This window comes from Gossypium raimondii, chromosome 3 (genome assembly GCF_025698545.1).
Source record: "Gossypium raimondii isolate GPD5lz chromosome 3, ASM2569854v1, whole genome shotgun sequence".
In the NCBI taxonomy this organism is placed as follows: domain Eukaryota; kingdom Viridiplantae; phylum Streptophyta; class Magnoliopsida; order Malvales; family Malvaceae; genus Gossypium; species Gossypium raimondii.
The window spans coordinates 58550539-58569890 of record NC_068567.1 but is presented as its reverse complement, the minus strand read 5'-3'; the positions used below and the strand labels follow the sequence as shown (position 1 = coordinate 58569890).

Sequence of the window (19352 nt, the reverse complement as noted above, 5' to 3'; positions counted from 1 at the left end):
TTGGTAATAAAAATCATAGAAATTCTTCATGGTACCGTTGGAACATTTTGCATTTGAATGGGATAAGCATTGATGAGTGGTGAGACAAATGATGGAAGTTGACAAAACTGAGAAGTGAGAAGAAGATAGTGAAGATAATAAACAAACAAAAAAATATTCTCACTTGTGAAGATAATATCATTTAAAGTTATTTTTTAAATAATTTTATTGTAAGTTTCGATTATATTTGTTATTTTTAAAATAATATTTAAAATTATCTATAATCTTTTCCCAACTCATAACTAAGAGTATAATGCGTTCAGCGTACTCGAACTTATGTCTTCCTACGTTGACAACAACGCCCATACTAATTGAGTTAAAACTCATCAACATCATTTAAAGATATTTAAAAAGGAATAAAACATGAATTTTAATATATGTCACAATTTCATGTTGATAATATCAAAGCATTATTTGTTTAAGATGTTGGAATTTTCAAATTGTAAAATAATAATTATATTAAATAAATATTATAAAATATACAATAAAGATATCATTATATTTATAAAACTTTATAAACAGCTTTAATAAAATAAAATTTAAAAACATATATTATAATTAAATAAAATGATTTTTAAAGTTTAAGATTTTTATTTTATAGTGGGATCATGTGTATTAAATCAAATAAATTATGAGGAATTTTAAAAGTCTTCCTATTTAAATGAAATTTGAAAAAGAAATTGAACTATTCTTGAAATATCTGGCAAAATTTGGAATTCTCTAATTATTTATTCAAACAATTAAATTCAATTTTAAAAATAAAAAATTTAATATAAATAAAATTCCTCTAACAAATTCCTCAGCACCATAAAATTTAAGGATAGATTGAAAAATAATAAAACATTTTAAAATATAAATTACATTAAAAGTCCTTAAACTATTAATAAATTTACATTTTAATTACTCAATTTAAAAAAATTATAAAATAATCACTAAATTATTTAAAAATTTTGTTTGAAGTTCTTGGGCTTTTATGTTTACACCGCCTACATCAAAGCTCACTTTCTCTTCTACTTAAATCTAACATATTAATTTTCAAACCCCGAACATTAACCTAAAAGGAAACTACATCCGTTGTTCAAAGGCACTCAAAAACTGCAGTACCTTCGCTTTATGCATGTTTCTAACATTCTAACGGAAGAAGAAAAGAAAAAGAACCGCCAAAGATTACATTTCCATTGCATTCTGGAGATTACATAATCTCGAATACACTCCCTCGGATATTGATATCAACGTTGAGTGAGACCCACTCTCAACAATCTCTCCTCTATCCATAACCACAATCAAATCCGAGCTTATAATCGTCGATAATCTATGAGCCACCGTAATCCGCGTGATTCTACTCACTAACCCATCATTACCCTTTTGATTCAACGATTCCAGGGCCTTTACAATGATTCTTTCCGACTCACCATCCAGCGCACTCGTTGCTTCATCCATAAGCAAGATTGCAGGTTTCTTTAGCAAGGTTCGAGCAATGGCGATCCTTTGCTTTTGCCCGCCGGAAAGTTGACACCCTTTTTCGCCGACAACCGTGTCGTATCCATCCGGTAAATTGCTTATGAATTCATGTATGTTTGCTTGTCTTGATACCTCCATGATTTCGGTTTCTGAAGCTTGCTCGGTTCCGTAACAGATGTTGTTTCTAATGGAAGAACTGAAAAGAAGTGGCTCTTGTTGTACTAATCCGATTTGTTTCCTCAACATCTTTAGATTGTATTCCTTTATGTTTTTGTCGTCAATAAGAACCCTTCCTTCTAATGGAACGTAAAACATTAGTAAAATGGCTAACACTGAGGATTTACCAGCTCCACTTGGTCCAACAATGGCTACTTTTGTTCCTGGTTCAATTTGTAAACTGAAGTTGTTGAGGACAATCACTTCTGGCCTTAATGGATAGTTGAATTTAACGTTTTGGAACTCGATTTTTCCTTTGATCCTCTCAAGCTGCAAAACTTCGGGTTTTTCAGGTTCGATTTCGGTTCTCCGGTCGAGGGTTTCGAATACTGGTGTTAGTACGTTGATTGCTGAAATGACTGAAGGGATCAATGTCCATAGTTCAGTGATTGAAGGTACTGTGAGGGAGAAAATTTGGTATGCTCTAATACCATTTTCGAAACTTGCTTGTTTCCTATCGACCAAAATTGTTGTGTACCATAATGCAACAGCATGAGCTATGTTCCATAAACAAAGGGAAAAGCCTTGAATGATGCCATATTTGATGCTTTCTTTCATGCTCCTTTTCATTGGCTTTTCCAGGGAGATTCTAGCTTTCCTTAGTATGTGTTCTTCATGGCAAAATGATGCGATGGTTCGTATGTTGGCTGCGGATTCAGATGCAAGGGCAACAACTTCACGGTGAGTAGCAGCCGAGTCGCTTGCGAATCCTTTGGCTGATTTGGCCTGAATGAGTCCACCAATGAAGTGGCAAGGCATCACTGCCCAAGCTACTAGTGCCATTCTCCAGTTAACAACCATGCTAACGACTGTTGCAATCAGTATCGAAGAAATACACTGGACGATAACGGACATCCGATCAGAAATAATGGTTTTGACAATTGAGGTGTCATTGATGACCCTTGAGGTAAGTGAACCAACATTGTTCTCTGGTTTCTCAAACCAACCAACTTCATTACGTAGTATACCTGAAGTAGTTTAATGCAACAGAGGTTAAGTATGTGCTTGAGATAAGATTTGGATTCAGAACGACATATTGGGATATTCGAATAGGATAGATTAGTACCTGAATATAAAGCTTTCCTGAGGTTTGCCATTGCCTTTTCTCCAACCACTCCGTAAAAGTAATGCTGCAGGGTGTGCATGAATAAAGCTAGCAATCCTATAAGTGCAAAGATAATCGAATACTTTCCGACTAGCTGTTTTGCATCTTTCTGGTAGTATGCAACTCCCACAGTTATGATGAAGAATCCGAAAAATGGCTTTGAAACACCAGCAAAAGCTGCAGCTATAGAACCAGTAGCAACATTTGCAAGCTCACGTTTCCTTAAGCCAAACCAAATTCTGAAGAACATACTCGTGTTTTCCCTCCTTTGCGGTTCAACTTGCTCCAAAGATTCGGTACGATGTCCATCGAGTTCCCTTGTTTCCTCTTTTAGCTCAATGTCTAGAGTTGAAAACTGTTTATCAGCAGTGGCAGATTCTTCAGTAGTTTCAGTAGTCCTACCATTTTCCACATTCCAAGCAAGTTAGTGTTTTCAATAATTTACCTTAAGTATTAGTGTGAATTTGTTCGAACCTACCTCGAATCCCGAATCTGCCCGATGTTCTGAATGCTGAACAGATTGTTATAGAAATTGCTAGAGTCTAACAAGCTGGAGTGAGTTCCTGTTTCTGTAACTTGTCCATTCTCCACAACTGCGATTATATCGGCATTGACAATGGTTGACATCCGGTGTGCAATCAGGACAACGGTCCTGCCCTGCATAGCCCTCTCCAGAGCATCTTGAACCAGTTTCTCCGACTCTGAATCAAGTGCACTTGTTGCCTCATCGAGTAAAAGAATTGGAGGGTTCTTTAGAATAGCTCTTGCTATGGCAATTCTTTGTTTCTGCCCTCCTGATAGCTGCACTCCTCTTTGGCCTACCTGCTTTCAGTTTCAACCGTAAAATTATCATTGGTTGGTGGACTCGCACAGGGCATGATAGAAACTTAACACAATGGAGACTAGGTGGACGACCTCAGTTGAGTACTGATTTGGAAGTTGAGAAATGAAAGTATGTGCATTTGCCATCGTTGCTGCATCATGGATCTGTTGATCGCTTGCATCCATGTATCCTAATTTGATATTATCCTTGATGGTACCGGAAAAGAGTGATGGTTCTTGGGATACTGCTCCAATATTCTTCCGGAGGAACTTCAAATCCAGATCCTTGATGTTATGATCGTCAATGAAAATCTCCCCTGCAATGTGTAGCACTTTCGTCAACATATTAATATCGAAACAGGTTCAATTTATTGCATGCAGACCCAGGGAAGAAGCTGCGAAACCTTTGAGGGGATCATAGAACCTTTGAACCAAGCAGATAACAGTACTCTTTCCACATCCGCTGCTGCCGACTAAAGCAACCGTCTTTCCTGCTGGAATCGACAATGAAAATCCTTGAATGATTGACTTTTCGGGACGAGAAGGGTAAGCAAAGTATACATGGCGTATATCAATGTCACCACTGATCTTCTCAACTTCCTTTCCCTTTGAATCATAACTTATTGTTGGCTTTCTTTGTATCAGCTTGAAAACCTCATACCCTGCAGCCTTTGCCTGATTGAAGATTTGTATGTCTGGTGCAGCAAAAGTAAGTGATCTGCAAGAGAATCCTGTATTACATACATGTTGAAAGTGGGATGAATCATTTTATTCACCTCGAGGATGAGGTCTTTTTCTTACACGGATCCAAAGAGAATGCTCATCACCGCAGCTATGACATCCCCTCCTTTTGCTTTCCGGGAAGTGACGGCAACGGCTCCAATCCATATGATCAGTGCCCAAGCACAAAAGGTCACAGTTTGAAACATGCCAGTGCCTACACCTTTTATCAGTGCTTCTCCTTTGCTTAATGAAAACTGTTTATCCAAGCACTCTGAGAACGATTTAATTGCAGAATTCTCTCCAACAAAAGCAAATACTGTTTTGATTTGAGAGATGGTCTGCAGCATGTAAACCTCAGATGTTTATTACTGAGGTAACTTATACACATATGTACTAATCACCTTTGGAAGTTGAAAATATGGAATGATGCTAATTTTACCTGTTCTACCATTGATGTAGCTTCTGATATGTAGAGCATCTTAGTAGCTGAAATAGCAATCATTTTTCTGGTGTAGGTGGCTCCGATCACTAGAATCGTAGGAGCAACCACGAAGGTAAGTAGGGACACTTCCCAACAGCATATAGCAGCAATAAGGATTCCAGAAAAGAATGTTGCAAAGCTTGAAAGAAAATGGCCTAGCTGGGAACCATAAGTTATGTTAGCAGTATGTCAACATTTCGGAACATGAAAATAAGCTAAAGCAAGGTGAATCGAATCGAATGAATAATCTATCTACCTTCTCCCCTATTGCATCTTGTATGATACTCATGTGGTAACTCATTCCACTAATGATTTTCCCACTCGTTATATCCGTATCAAATGCTCCAATCTCCTGGCTTAGCATTGCTCTCAGGAATGCTAACCGTAGTCGAGCCATTTGTCTTTCACTTGCATACATCCAGCATCCGATCTCTGCAAAACTCGAAACCATAAGAATAGAGCAGCACATGGGAGTTCTATGGAGTCTGAATATATATTGTCAGCTCGTTAAGGTACCTAGTACACCAGCAGGGAATGTAGCAAAAGCCATGTACCATACAAAGGGAATAACCTGCACAAGCAAACAAGATAAAGAGATTTGTAAAACCGAATATTTGATATGATCGGTTTTTCAAGTTGGTGCAGCTTGTGGATGGATACCTTCTCGAGTGCTTTAACCATGCCATCAATGTCATTAATGTTGTCCCCAAATGCATTAAGAGCTTTCCCTAGTAACAGATATCCAACAGGTTGAGCCATGCCATGGACTATAGAACCCAAGGTCCCTAGTGCCATAAGAGTCCAATCCAGTGTATCTGCATACCGCAGAAGCATATAAAATGGAAATGCTCTATTAGCATCCTCTCCATCCTTCTTCTCTTCTTCTGTTCCGTCCCGGTTTTTCTCTTCGACCTGCACAAGTCCATGAGTTCTGGAAGCCATTGTCACAATACAGTATGCTCTTTCAATCTGCCTGGTACGTCAATGTATGTGTGTACATATATATAATATAAAATACTAGTAGTACATTCAACAAAGAATATATCAAGGATATGCCCTAGATGATTTAAATATAAGATTGAGAAGTGAGTAGTTTTCTCTTTGGAACAATCCCAAGTTAATATTTTTGCATGTCATGGCTGTTGTGACAGGCAGAAGAATACATATAGGTAGGTTCCTTCTGCAATGCCAGCCAGCCCTATCAGCGTAAATATTTAAGTAAACATAGGGTTTTCAATCTTGAAATTAGGGTTCATGATCATAATAGTAATAATAACTTGGGTTTTCAACTTTTTGTCCTATTCCAAAGATTAGTCCCCATAAATGAAAGCTCCCTTTAGTGGAAACTTAATTACGGGGTGATCTTGGTTCATGAATCAATTGAATTAAGTTCCGGATTCAATAAGGCAATCCGAGTACTCTCGGAATTTCTCTTGGACAAGGTCTTCATGGACTATCAAAGAAAAATGACTTTTGAGCAATGGTTTGAGCCACCAATGGACTGCAGGCAAAAAATTATTATATTTTTACTATTCAAGCAAATAAAATAAATGAGATGGTCCAAAATTCCTGCACTCTGAAATTGTTTTATGCAAAATTTGACCAAAAAATCCCTTTCTATAAATGTGGAGGTTCATAATTGTGGATAAGCTTTATAATAGCAGAGCAACAAATCTTTTAACAATATATAATACAATTTGGAGACCTGGATTTGTATTAATTAAGTCATTCATTTCTGCTTTTATCATCTTCAGTGACTTGAATCTAATGAATAAATATGAAAAAAATCTGCAAGAGTACAGCAACCACATCTAACATTGGAGTAAAAAAGCTTGCTTCATTCATATTATTAAGAAACTAATTACAAATGCTAATCCAACTACATTAAAGAGGAAAGCTTGCTTCATCAAATATTATTAAAGAACTAATTCCAAAATGCTAATCCAAAAAAAAAAAAAGGAAAAGAAAGTGACCCAATTCAAGAATCACTAAGTTCAAGAAACTGGTTTCAACACATACATTTTGCATGAATGAGGGTTCAACATTGTTGTAATATTGCCCACAAACCGGTTCTTCAGTGTTTTATGCTGCAAGAGATTCATATATGTGCATGAATAAGTGAACTAAAGCAATGGAAAATGACAGTAGGATATACTATAAAGCTTGTAGATATAATTTGAGTACCTCCCAAAGGTCCCTAGCTTCAACTACAGTGTTGGGGTCTAGTCCCATATCCTCCCAGAACGCGGTTACAGAATAGCGAACTGAACCCCTATTGAGAATGACCACTGCTGTCCTATAGCTGGAAAGTGGCGCAACCCAAATCTGTTACAAGGCACCGAAAAGGTAAGTGACCAATCCGAGCATGTTATATGATCATATGGTTAAACAAAAGGGGTTGTTGCATAGGTTTCACCTCTTCATCACCGTGCATCCTAGCCTTCCTAGCTTGAATACCATAAGAATCTATTGCAGAAGATCGCATTGAGTTAAAAAAGTTTGATAACTATTGATGCATTAAAGCGTTTTTGAAGAACTGTACTTCTAATTATGTACCTTGGTTAACAGCAATGACCTCTTTGTTTGAAATGATCTCTATAGTCTCTTGTGTCATATTCCTTATGTCGCAGCCGAGAAGAAGAGGAGCCTGCAATAGCATTCATGTTTTTCAGACCAGATATGCAACATCATGCATGTCAACAAGCATAAAAAAGGTGAATATCAATTGTAATACCTTGGAAATAGCCCATAAGCTGAAATGTACTATATATTCATCTTTCGTCATCCCTCCATTCCCGATCTCAAGCATGTCCGGATCTATCGATATAACAAGAATTGTAATCACAAAACATTTCATATGGTTCAAAAAAAATTGCAGAACTAGAAGAAAACTCTAACCATTCCAACCACCAGGCCTTGCATATTGAGCATACAATTCATTTTGATCAGCTCTCGAAATCATACTGCCAGGCAACAAAATATCGTAAGTTATACTCTAGGCCGACTCTAACATCCTCCAAATACGTTAGCAAATCTTTACCTTTCCCATGTATCAGTTATGTCACAAGTTGTCCTCCAGCTATTTCCTACATGGAAACCCCATTCAGCAGGGTGCATTTCTCCCCTAAGAAACAAAAAATCAAACAAATGGCAAAGTAAAAAAAAAAGAATCAGAAAATCGTTACTTAAACTAAAAGCTTAAATCAAACTGTGATTTAGACAGTACCATTCACACAGAGAAAAGAATATGGGGCGGCCAGCCTTCTTCAAAGCTTTAGTCATAACAGGATATCTACACAAAAAATTAAAGCAATATATAAGCATATATATGGCTGCAAATCAAAACAAAGAAGACAACTACACTACCTTTCAATTGGCTTTGATCCATCATGGTGACAGTTATCATACTTCAAATAATCAATACCCTGCATACAAAACAATTATCGCACGAACCGACTGGATTAAGCTTTAGGTTCAATTAAAACAAGGGAAATGATCACTGAAAATCATACCCAGGAAGCAAAGGTTTTAGCATCCTGTTCTTCGAAACCGAGTGAACCAGGCATTGTCTTACTACAAGTATAATACCTGTACAAAATGAAAACACTACTAAATCCATAAGCAATTGTCATATAACCTATACAAGATTCATACAATTGAGCATCAATAGTAAGTACATTACCCTGCATCTCCATAGATTCCTAGCTTAAGACCCTTGCTATGAACATAATCTGCCAAAGCTTTTATCCCAGATGGAAATGTTGAGTTCTTAGGCATTATATTGCCCTGAAATTTAATCAAAATCCAATAATTATAGGCCCCAAAATAATATTTTTCAATCCTTACATAATAAGAACATTCAAAGCTCTAAATACCTTGTCATCGCGAGCAATTTCAGCCCAGCAATCATCTAAGAAAGCAAAAATGTTGAAAATCAATGATGACAAGTAAAGGGTATTTATTTTTTTAGATTAAAGTAAATGAAAAATTATAATAACAGCATATACCTATATTAACATATACATATCCAAGCTTGGAAAGACCAGTTGAAACTAGAGCATCAGCTGTCAATAAAAACAAAAAAATATTCATATTTAAGCTAATGTATATAATATTTTGAAAAAAAAAGAAAATAATTTCAAATAAAAAAGCATATATATGGTTACTAATACTATATTTACCAGTTTCTTTTACCATCTTTTCATCAACATCGCATCCGAAATGATTCCAACTGTTCCACCTGCAAATTCGAATAGGGTATATAAAACACGTACTTATTAAAAAAATAAAAGAAAAAGGAGCTAAAAATACAACATACCCCATGGGAGGAGTCAATCCAATGCCATTGGTGAGCATACTTCTCCTACTGGTTGCCAGTGTTAAAGAAGCTAATTCCATCATCGTCATTGCCATTATTAAAGCCACAATATAGCCTTTAATTTCCATCTTTGTTAATTCTTTTAAGAGCTCTAGAAAAATAATGTGCAGTGTGATGATCTTTGGTATTTGTATGATGTATTTATAATGATCAGGGAAGTAGTAAAAGATGTTCATTTTACTATTTCAAATTATTTTATTGTTGTGTTTTTATTTGTTTGTTATTATCATGTTTGTTTAAGTTGGGAAAAGGAATATTTTTTTAAACAAAATCAAATTTGGACTTTTTAAAGTTTGCCTCCAATTTTATAAAAAATCATATTAACCCTCCATTTAATTTTTCTTCTCTTTTAGTTCTTAAATTTACATTGTTTGTCAAATCATCCCAAAATGGATGAAGAAGTTAACTATTGTTAACTTTGCTGATATAGCATACACGTGGATCCCACATAAGCAATTAATTAAATTTTCAAACTTTAACAATTCAAAAATATACAAAATTATTAAAAGTGTAATTTTTTAATTTTTAAAAATAATTAATTGTTAACATGCATACATGTGGATGCCACGTTAGTAAAGTTAATGAAATTGAATGGGACTAAAATGATTTTTTTTGTAAAGTTGGAAGACCAAATAAATCATTGTATATTTTTTTTAAAAATTGATTGAATAAAATATTAAATTAAACAAAATCTAAAATATATTAACTAATTAAAGATTTATGAAGATTCAGCAAAATTTGAAGTATTATAACAATATTACAATATATTTGGCATAGGTTTATGAAAATTGATTCGCACCTTAGTGGCGTTCATCTTTTGCCTTCTCTCATTTGCCTTGCAACCGGCAATAGAAGACGGTGGCATCATATCAAAACCTACTTCTATTTCCAAAATTACTTCATGGCTGGAGGGAGGGGGAAGAGGTACAACTGTTCATGGGTCGGATTATTCGTCAATGTCTAAAGGTTTATCTGAATTTTAAGAGAGTTCGAATAAAAATATTAAGTCTGTTTAAAATATAGGTCAGCCTTGAGTTTGAATCTTCAAGGCCCAAGTCCGACCTATTTTTAAGTTTATAATACTTTATATTATATAATTTAGAACACATTAAAAAAAATAAACTTATACTAAATATATAATATTACTCTAATATAAACATTAAAATAATGTTAAGATAAAATAGTATAAATATTTAAAAAAATTAAAAAATAATATGAGTGAGCTTAAAATGGACTTGGGTTAGTCTTTTACAGATATTGGCAGGTTTTGGCAAAATTTTAGACTTGTGTTTCAGGTCAAGTTGGGCTTGTGTTAGCATAAAGTATGTTAATGTCATGCTTAGGCTCAGCCCGAACCCAACCTGACCCGGCCCATGAGCACCACTAGGGAGAGGCAGGGGTGGTAGATTTTTATTTTAATTTAATATAATTAAATTTATTTAATATTAATATAATTTAAATTTATCACTATAGTTTTTAAAAAATATTTATGTATTTTTATATATTTTTAGAATTAGGATTAGATTGAGATCATTTGTAAATTTTGAGGGTTAATTTTTTAAAATTATGACTAAATGGATATAAAATGTAAAAGTTGAAGGCTAAATTTGTTATTATATCGATTTTTAAATGCAACATCAACTTGCCGTTTGTGTTTTTCTTATTAATAACTCGAATAATTTGTTTTTATAAACCCTATAAATTTGTTATATTTATTTAATTTTACAAAAAAAGCGTATAAATGGCATTTAAAAGAAAAATGGAAAATGAAAATGGAAAAAGTTTATGTGGGAGGAAGAAATTTTATTTTATTTTGTTGTGTTTAGAAGAAAAGTGAAAAATGAAAAAAAGAAGAAGAAGGAAAAGACTAACTTTATATAAATAAAATTCTTAATTTAAATGGAACAAATGTTTTATTCAGCAACAGATTAATTAGGTTTAATTATGCTCCTGACTTTTGAAATTTCATCACTCTATTTAATTTAATCTCTTTATTTATTTTATTTAAAAAAAAAGCCAAATGTGTAAAAAAATTAAAACTTATACAATCTTATTATAAATTTTGATTTGCTCTTTTTATACAAAATACTTAAAATTATTCATAGCCTTCCCAACCCATAATTAAAAGGATAACGTGCTTCAACTAACTTTAAATCCAAGTCCTCGTGTAAAAGCAACAATATCCATGTCAATCGAGTTAAGACTCAATTGGCAAAAAGAACCAATTGATACTAATAATATTGTTAGCTTATTATTGTTAACTTGAATATTTACCAATTTGAATCCTTTAACTTTAACATTTTGAATATACAGGACTAAATTACTAAAAATACAAATAAAATATTAAAGTTGAAAATTTTTAAAAATAGGAAAACATAAAAGGAGAAATTATTTTATAGACGTTTCTCACCACATCATCCTTGATTCATATCTCAACACATAATTTTGATAATTTTTTACGTTGAATCCTAAATCTCGAACACCGAACCTCGACCCGAATCTAAACCCAAAATGCCGAACTCAAGACCTAAATCCTAAACAAGTTCGAGGTTTAAAGATGGAGATTTGAGTTTAAGGTTTAAGGTTCGAGTAAAAAAATTACTAAAATATCATTAAATAATTGAAAAAGTGAATTATGAAACTGCTTAATTACATGGTAATGAATTAAAGAATAACAGCCCTGCAGTAATTTTATTAGATAAAATGTGTAATACAAAAATGTCCAACTTGTTCAAGATTTTTCATGTAATTGAAATATATAATATCTTCATATCCATGTATAAAAATGGATCCGACATGAAACATGATTACTTAATTTAAACCCGAAGAGTTGGGAGCAAGAAATCCAGCATTAACGATTAACTAGCAAGTCATCAGAAGCTGAGACAAAACAGTGTTTCAGCTGAATATTCAAAGTTGAACCAGCTTAGATTTTTAAGAACAATAAAGGGATACTTAAATGCCATATCGAAAAAGCCAGCTTTTGATCATCACTTCACTATGCAGATCTTAATAACCGAAGCAGCCCCGATACGGTGCAGTGCAACGATGGCATCACCAGGCTTGCACAACCCCTTCTCCGTAGCTGACTTCATTGCTGCTTCTAAGATGACCTCGGTGGATTCGGCATCAGTTGCCTTGGCTGACCCTTCTGCCAGGATGGGAACCAAGCCCCTATATATCAGACTGTGTCTGGCTGGACCTTCGTCACTGCAGGTCCAATCAAATGAATCGGTTGTCAAGACTGGGACGACCACGGATAGGATAGGAACAGCTGGTCTGTACTTGGCGACCAATTTGGCTGTCGTTCCACCACGGGTTAAGACAACGATGAGTTTAGCTTTGGCCTTGTTAGCTGTTCGTACAGCTGAGGATGCAAGACTCTCCAGTGGACTCATTGGAAGTGGAGTCGATCGGATCATTTCTTTGAAGATTGCTCCATAGTCAAGGGAAGATTCTGCCTCAATACAAATTCGAGCCATGATCTTCACGGCAAGCTCTGGATAGGCTCCAGCAGCACTCTCACCACTGAGCATGACACAATCGGTACCGTCCAGGACAGCATTAGCAACATCGGTTGCTTCAGCTCGGGTTGGCCTCGGAGACTTTATCATGGATTCAAGCATTTGAGTGGCGGTAACAACAGGCTTGCCTGCAAGATTACACTTGTATATCATCATCTTTTGTGCTAGGAAGATCTTCTCAACCGGAATTTCCATTCCAAGGTCACCACGGGCAACCATAAATGCATCAGTCTCACGCAAGATCTCGTCGAAGTTGATAACACCCTCCTGATTCTCAACCTAAATGAATCGCAACCACAAGGAAACCTCGCATCATTAGAAATCAAATTGCATAGAGAAACCACATAGAACCTCTCGTTTTTAAATCATAATTGAAAGGGGAAACAGATTTAACACACCTTTGACATCAATTGAATCTTCTTAGCATGGGGACCGAGGACCTTACGAACATTGACAAGATCAGACCCTTTGCGTACAAAGGAAAGAGCAATCATATCAATACTGTTGGGAACTCCCCATCCCAAGATGTCTTCTTTATCCTTCTCAGTGAGTGTGGGAAGATCCACCACGACACCAGGAAGGTTGACATTTTTCCTCTCACCGATCATCGCTGTGTTTTCACATCGGCATCTCACAGTCCCAGCAGCAGGTTCACAGGATAACACCGAAAGTGTGATTGTACCATCCGCACACAAAATGGTATTCCCAGGCTTCAGATCAACAGCCAGCTTTTTGTAGCTCATGGAGATCATCTTCTCATCTCCCTTAATATCGTAATCGGTTGTTACGGTAATTTCCTGGCCTTCCTTCAGTTGAACAGCTTTTCCATCCTTCAGGAATCCAGTTCGAATCTCAGGGCCCTGCAACAGCAAAGCACAATCGAATATAAACAACCATCAGAAAATGAAAAACCATGCGCTAAAAGAACTGAGAAAACGTATACATATAACATTCTTAGGACTCGTATCTTTCATTTTAAGTTTATTAGAGGTTACAACAAAAACCCATATTGATATGTTGGGTTAGTTATGTTGACTCTTTATTTTCAATCAATCCTTCAAGGGGCCTTTCAACAATTCTTGTTGATTCATGAAGGACGGTTCACCCAATCGGTGGAGAGCCACAAGGTGGTCGAAGGTAGATGGCAATGAAGGTGATTAAGTCTTAACAGGAAGGTATAATATGGAGGTCGCTTCGGGCCCTCTCATCCGGGACCTGGTTTATGAGGCTTTTCCCCTATCCCAAGGTGCCACGCGTGGTGTTGTGGTTGGGCCTGGATAGGCAGGTGGTCCGTACCGACAGGTCTAAGGTTGGATGTCGGTATGTATGGGGCTTCTCCGATTGGATCAAGTTATCCGTATATAGGACCCACTTGACCTGACTTGGGGATTCAGTCAAAGATCTTGTTGAGCGAGGTGTCCCTGAATACGGAGTCGCTAGGAGGGGTTCTCAAGCGAGGAGTCTGAAGTGTAAGAGGGGGCTCGGCAAGGCGGACACAAGGTATTTGATGTCGAGGTATACCGTATAAGAGAACTGTACCTGTATCCGACATACCCGAATCGGAAAAACATAATACTAGCATGTGTAGAAAATTTTGGGTTATCTCTTTTGCCCATTGAAAGACACAGCAAAGTTAATTTCAAGTGAGCATGTTGAGTGAGTTACTACTTACTATACTAATGCTATATTACTTCGATTCTTATTTTTCGAATAAAATCATCCAAAATAAGCCTTTAAGTACTTGTATTCGAAGCTCACACTTAAATCCAAGTAACATGATAAGATCATATAGAAAAACAAGGGGAAAAATGGACCTTGGTGTCAAGCATGACGGCGCAAAGGATGCCGGTGTTGTGCATAGCAGACCTAAGATTATCCAAGGTCTCTTGATGATACTCATGACTGCCATGAGAGAAATTGAAGCGAGCAACGTTCATCCCAGCCCTCAACAGCTTCTCTATCATAGGTACGGACCGTGAAGCCGGACCCAGAGTACAAACGATCTTGGTTTTAGGGATACGCCCATCATTGGGAAGCTCCTTCAAGATCCCATCGATATCTATATTTGCCATTTCCTGTTGCTTTTCACTGTTCCTTTACTTACAAAAAAAAAATCTGCACCCATTATCAAAAAAAAAAATTCAAAAATCATCAAACAAGACAAAGACGAGATCTAACTAAGATGGAAATAGATTGGCATAAACCCAAGGTAAAAATCGGTAAAAATAATTAAATGGCTTAATTTGAAGGGAAAGACGTGAAATCAGAGAGAAACAAAATATAATCAAACATAAAAAAATAAAAATAAAAATTGAATGCTAGACAAAGAACAAAATAAACAATAAATAAATAAAAAGGAAAAAAAAAAAAAAGAGGTAATCGCCATACCAAAAGAATGGAAGGATTTAGAGAGAAATGAAGGAATATGAGATGTGGAGTGAAGAGAAAACGAGAGGAGAGGGGGACTAATAGTGGTGAAGGGTAGCGGCTTTTGTAAGAACAGGACAAGACCGAAATGGGGGTAGAAATTTCTTACACGTGGACGTGGTGGTAGGCGGCGGCACATTGAAGATTTTCTTTTTTTATTCTTTAAAAAAAAGAAAATTAAACTTTTTTATAGGATTCTTTGAAATTAATGTAAGGGTAAACAACACCGTTAGTCCCTAAACTTTGGTCCAAATTATGATTTGGCCACCCAATGTATTTATTTACGTAATAGTCATTAATATTATCGAATTATTATTATTTTATCACTCATCTGTTATTTGGCTGATGATTGATTTGATCTCTAAAATATAAATATATATTTTAGATTTTTAAAATATTTTCTTAATAATTATTCTAAAAGTTTTAAAATATTAAATAAAAATAATTATTTTAATTTAAAATAATTTTATAATTAATTTTAATTTATTCTTAATATGGTTAAAAATATTTTAGAATAGTTATTAAAAGAATAATTAAAATATCAAAACAATATTTTATTTATATTTCGAACCAATTTGATTATTAGCTCTTTAAACTAACGTATTATGTCATTATTTTAACAGGAGATAACAGATAAATGAAAAATATGTAACAATTCGATAATATTAATTAGTCCTTCATAATCTATAAATGAGAAGGTAATTATCATATCAATCAAATTAAATCGTGAATCGACCAAAACTGAATTAGTTTACCCTTAATGCAAACGAGAAACTTAGGAAAGGAAACTAAATTAGCGGTTCCTTTGTACACTTCTCTTTGTAAATAGCAAATTTTCTGGATAATTTTTTTAATCACGAAACTAAAATATAAAACTTTATAAAATAATTTATTTTTAAGTTTATGTTATAATTTTTTTTCTCCTATTGGATAATATTAATTTAATTATGTTTTAGAAAAAAAATGGAAAATAAAGAAGCACGTGACTGAGTGAGTAAAAAGAGGTAGGTGGCGGTGTGCACCCACCGTTTTCAACTTTGATTTCTATTGTCTACCCTTCTCTTTTTATATCTATATTTTATAAAATTTCAATTAAATTACTGTTAAGAGTTATCAAGGGATAAAATCAAAAAAAATTTAGATGTGAACGTCGGAAGTCAAAGTATAATTTTATTATATATTAATCTAAAATTTTATGCATGATAAGCAATTAATGAGAAAAATTAGTTTAATAATAAATTTAAACTGTTTTGTTAAAATAGTTTTAATAGTATTTTTGAGCTTTTTGTCATTAACCTTTGAATTTTTTTCAAATTATAATTTTTAACAGATTTAATGAATAAATTTAATGTTTCAATCTTTCATACATTTATTTACTAAGAGGTTTTTCTATTGAGTTAAATCTTTTAAATAATTACATTTATTTTCTTTAAATTAAGAGTTTTTTAATTTCATGTATTATTTATTTGTTTAATTATTTTCCACGTGTAATTATCTATAGAGTTATTTAAGTAATAAATTACATCTTATTAAAAATATTCCACATATGAAATTCTACATCATCCCCATTAACTTTTTTAATGGTACTTTTATTAAATTTGTTAAAAAAACCGTTTGAAAAAAAAAAGTTGACAACGAAGTTCAAAAATATAACTAGGATTATTTTGATAAAGCGCGCAAACGTTAAGCACTTTCAAAGTATATTAAAAAAATTAAAGGACTTTAAATAAAATAAAATAGAAATGTGGGAATAATTTTATTAAATAAGATTGAATGTTTGGGAGGAGCGAAACGAGCAAGAAGGATCAGCCTTTGGAAGCATTGAAAATGCAAAAACGTGAAAAATGGCTTTCTTGTAGTATTTAGTGGAAAAAGACCCCTTTTTTTTTTTTTTTGCATTTGCCTCCTCACGCCTTTTATTAGCTCTTCACAATTTTCCACTTCCACCTTCATATTCTCTTTTCTTATAATTCTTTTAACTACGAGGAATATTATTAAGAATATACCAATTACCTACCAGCAGAATTATTCTTCCTTTTTTAATTTTATAATAAATCTTAGGGTAAACTACTAAAATACCCACTTTTGTTTGACTCATGATACATTTTAGTTATTGAGCCGTTCATTATCATTAACGATGTAACTGTAAGCTGACGTGTTATGTTAAATCATCATTTTAAACGAAAATTTTAGGTTAAACTCTACAATTGGTCTCTATATTTTCTCATTTTGTGCAATTTATTTTTTATGTTTTTTAACTTTCTTTTTTTTTCTTTTTCTTTTTCATTCTCTTCTGTTTCTCCCTCTGTTTTCCTCCCTTCTTTATTTCTTTTTACGTAGTTTTTCTATATTTTTCATTTGTTAAAACTAGTCCACAAGCTCGTCTCACTCGAAAAAATTAAATTGTTTAAAAAAATAAAAGTATAGGGACTAGTTTAACAAATGAAAAACATAGAAAAACTGCGTTAAAAGAAATGGAGAAGAGAAGAAAACAGAGAGAGAAGCAAAAGAGAATAGAAAATAAAGAAAAAAAAAGAAAGTTAAAAAAACATTAAATTGCTCAAAACGAAAAAAATATTCTGATCGATTGTATAAATTAATATAAAATTTTTGTTTGAAATTATTATTTACCATGCTACGACAACCTACAGTTATACCGTTAACAACAATTAATGGTTCAGTGACTAAAACGTAACATTTCAAACATAAGTGATTAAAATATAACATGAGATAAACTAAAGTGATTATTTTGGTAATTTACCCTAAATCTTAATTATTTATTTCGTAACTAAATTTCAAATGTTTAGGGTCACGTGAGATATTCCAAATGGATGGTCAAAAGGTGTGGTTTAAGACCAAGAAGAACACAGTTTTGATAGAAAATCGTTGTTTCTAGATAGACCCATTGTTTTCATGGAAAAAGTGGGAACAATATTTTCGCTGAGAGGAAATAAGTATCCTTTACGCGCAGCTTTTACTGTGTTCAAATTATTAATCGTATATATATTTGTGTGGGTATGCATGTATGCACCTTTTCTACCCGTAAATGTCTAACTGTATAAAGGGAAAATCAATACCAGCCTTGATTTGAGAAAAAGTTTGAGCCATCCATGATCAAACGACAGGCAGTGGTCTATTGTAAGAATTATTTGGCATTTGTTCTTGGAACATGAGTAACAAAGAAGATGTTGGGATGTGGAAGAACAGAACCAAATTGATTGCAAGGTTTAGACAAAAGTTAATGAAGGTTGTGTTATAACAAATATGTTCCATTGCTATACATGTGGACTCTGTGTTTCAGGTTTAAGTTATGTAACCCCCTGATCCGTATGGTTTGGTCATCTACATGAACCGGATTCAATTAAAAATTTAGGCCCGTTTGATAGATTCGACCCGAAAAATTAATCTAAAATTTTGTCTAAGCCCAACCCGGATAAAAATGTTAAAATCTGGGCCCGACTCGGCCCGTCCATATTATTTTTTATATAATTTTAAAATATATATAATACATCAAAAATACCAACAACATCAAAAATACTAACAACATCAAGATAAATATTTCCCAACAAATTGAAAATAAATTTTAAAAAATATGAATACTTTAATAACACTAAAATAAATGTAACTTAACAAGCAAATAGCTCTAAAATAATAAGAAAATTAACAAATGTCTTTAAAATAATAACAAAATTAACAATAAAATAAGTTTTATATAATATCCAAACAATAACAACAAAATATTAGCAACATAATAGTAAAATGGTAGCAAAATAGGAGAAAACAATAAGAAGATAATATTTAAAAAATAAAAAATATTTTTTTATCCTTTAGTGAATTCGGGCTGGGCCCGAGCCAAAAATGTCTTATCTAAGGCTTGGCCCATTTTTTAAACGGGCCTTATTTTTTATCCAAGCCTATTTTTCGGGCCTATATTTTGCTCAAACCCTCCCACATTTCGGGCGAGCCTTCGAGCCGGGTCAAGTGGCCCGACCCATGAACAGGTCTAGTCATCACTAGTTGAAGCCAGCATGTGAAGGTTTGGTGGATTACAGTGCCAATAGGAACTATGTTGAGAATCTATTATGCCATATGTAAACCTACATACGAGAGACAATACTCCATTATCAATATAAAGATTTATCAGTCTTTGATTATTGTATGAGTTTGTCTGTTTCA

At 33.9% G+C, this 19352-nt stretch overlaps 3 protein-coding genes and 1 long non-coding RNA gene across 4 annotated transcripts; 1 reads left to right on the top strand and 3 right to left on the bottom strand.

The window, feature by feature from the left end:
- Window positions 1–1187: 1187 nt before the first annotated feature.
- On the bottom strand, window positions 1188–6018 carry LOC105795005 (ABC transporter B family member 19). Its single transcript, XM_012624428.2, has 10 exons — window positions 5508–6018; window positions 5364–5418; window positions 5104–5279; window positions 4806–5006; window positions 4445–4704; window positions 4048–4361; window positions 3737–3960; window positions 3300–3643; window positions 2783–3219; window positions 1188–2684 (listed from the first exon to the last, which is right to left on the bottom strand). Exons 1-10 carry the CDS (start codon window positions 5787–5789, stop codon window positions 1207–1209), a joined length of 3771 nt encoding a protein of 1256 aa, XP_012479882.1. The 5' UTR covers window positions 5790–6018; the 3' UTR covers window positions 1188–1206.
- Window positions 4040–5174, top strand: LOC128039861 (uncharacterized). Its single transcript, XR_008194595.1, has 4 exons — window positions 4040–4189; window positions 4289–4555; window positions 4659–4739; window positions 4882–5174. It is a non-coding gene; the product is annotated as an uncharacterized LOC128039861 (long non-coding RNA).
- Window positions 6019–6601: 583 nt separating the features above from the next.
- Window positions 6602–8450, bottom strand: LOC105795004 (alpha-galactosidase 1). The gene is made up of 9 exons (XM_052627803.1): window positions 8360–8450; window positions 8074–8272; window positions 7888–7971; window positions 7746–7810; window positions 7582–7664; window positions 7404–7494; window positions 7264–7313; window positions 7032–7172; window positions 6602–6934 (listed from the first exon to the last, which is right to left on the bottom strand). Exons 2-9 carry the CDS (start codon window positions 8169–8171, stop codon window positions 6842–6844), a joined length of 705 nt encoding a protein of 234 aa, XP_052483763.1. The 5' UTR covers window positions 8172–8272; window positions 8360–8450; the 3' UTR covers window positions 6602–6841.
- A 3605-nt stretch (window positions 8451–12055) lies between these two features.
- On the bottom strand, window positions 12056–15286 carry LOC105795002 (pyruvate kinase, cytosolic isozyme). The gene is made up of 4 exons (XM_012624424.2): window positions 15138–15286; window positions 14564–14864; window positions 13148–13609; window positions 12056–13028 (listed from the first exon to the last, which is right to left on the bottom strand). Exons 2-4 carry the CDS (start codon window positions 14819–14821, stop codon window positions 12216–12218), a joined length of 1533 nt encoding a protein of 510 aa, XP_012479878.1. The 5' UTR covers window positions 14822–14864; window positions 15138–15286; the 3' UTR covers window positions 12056–12215.
- Between the last annotated feature and the right edge of the window lie 4066 nt (window positions 15287–19352).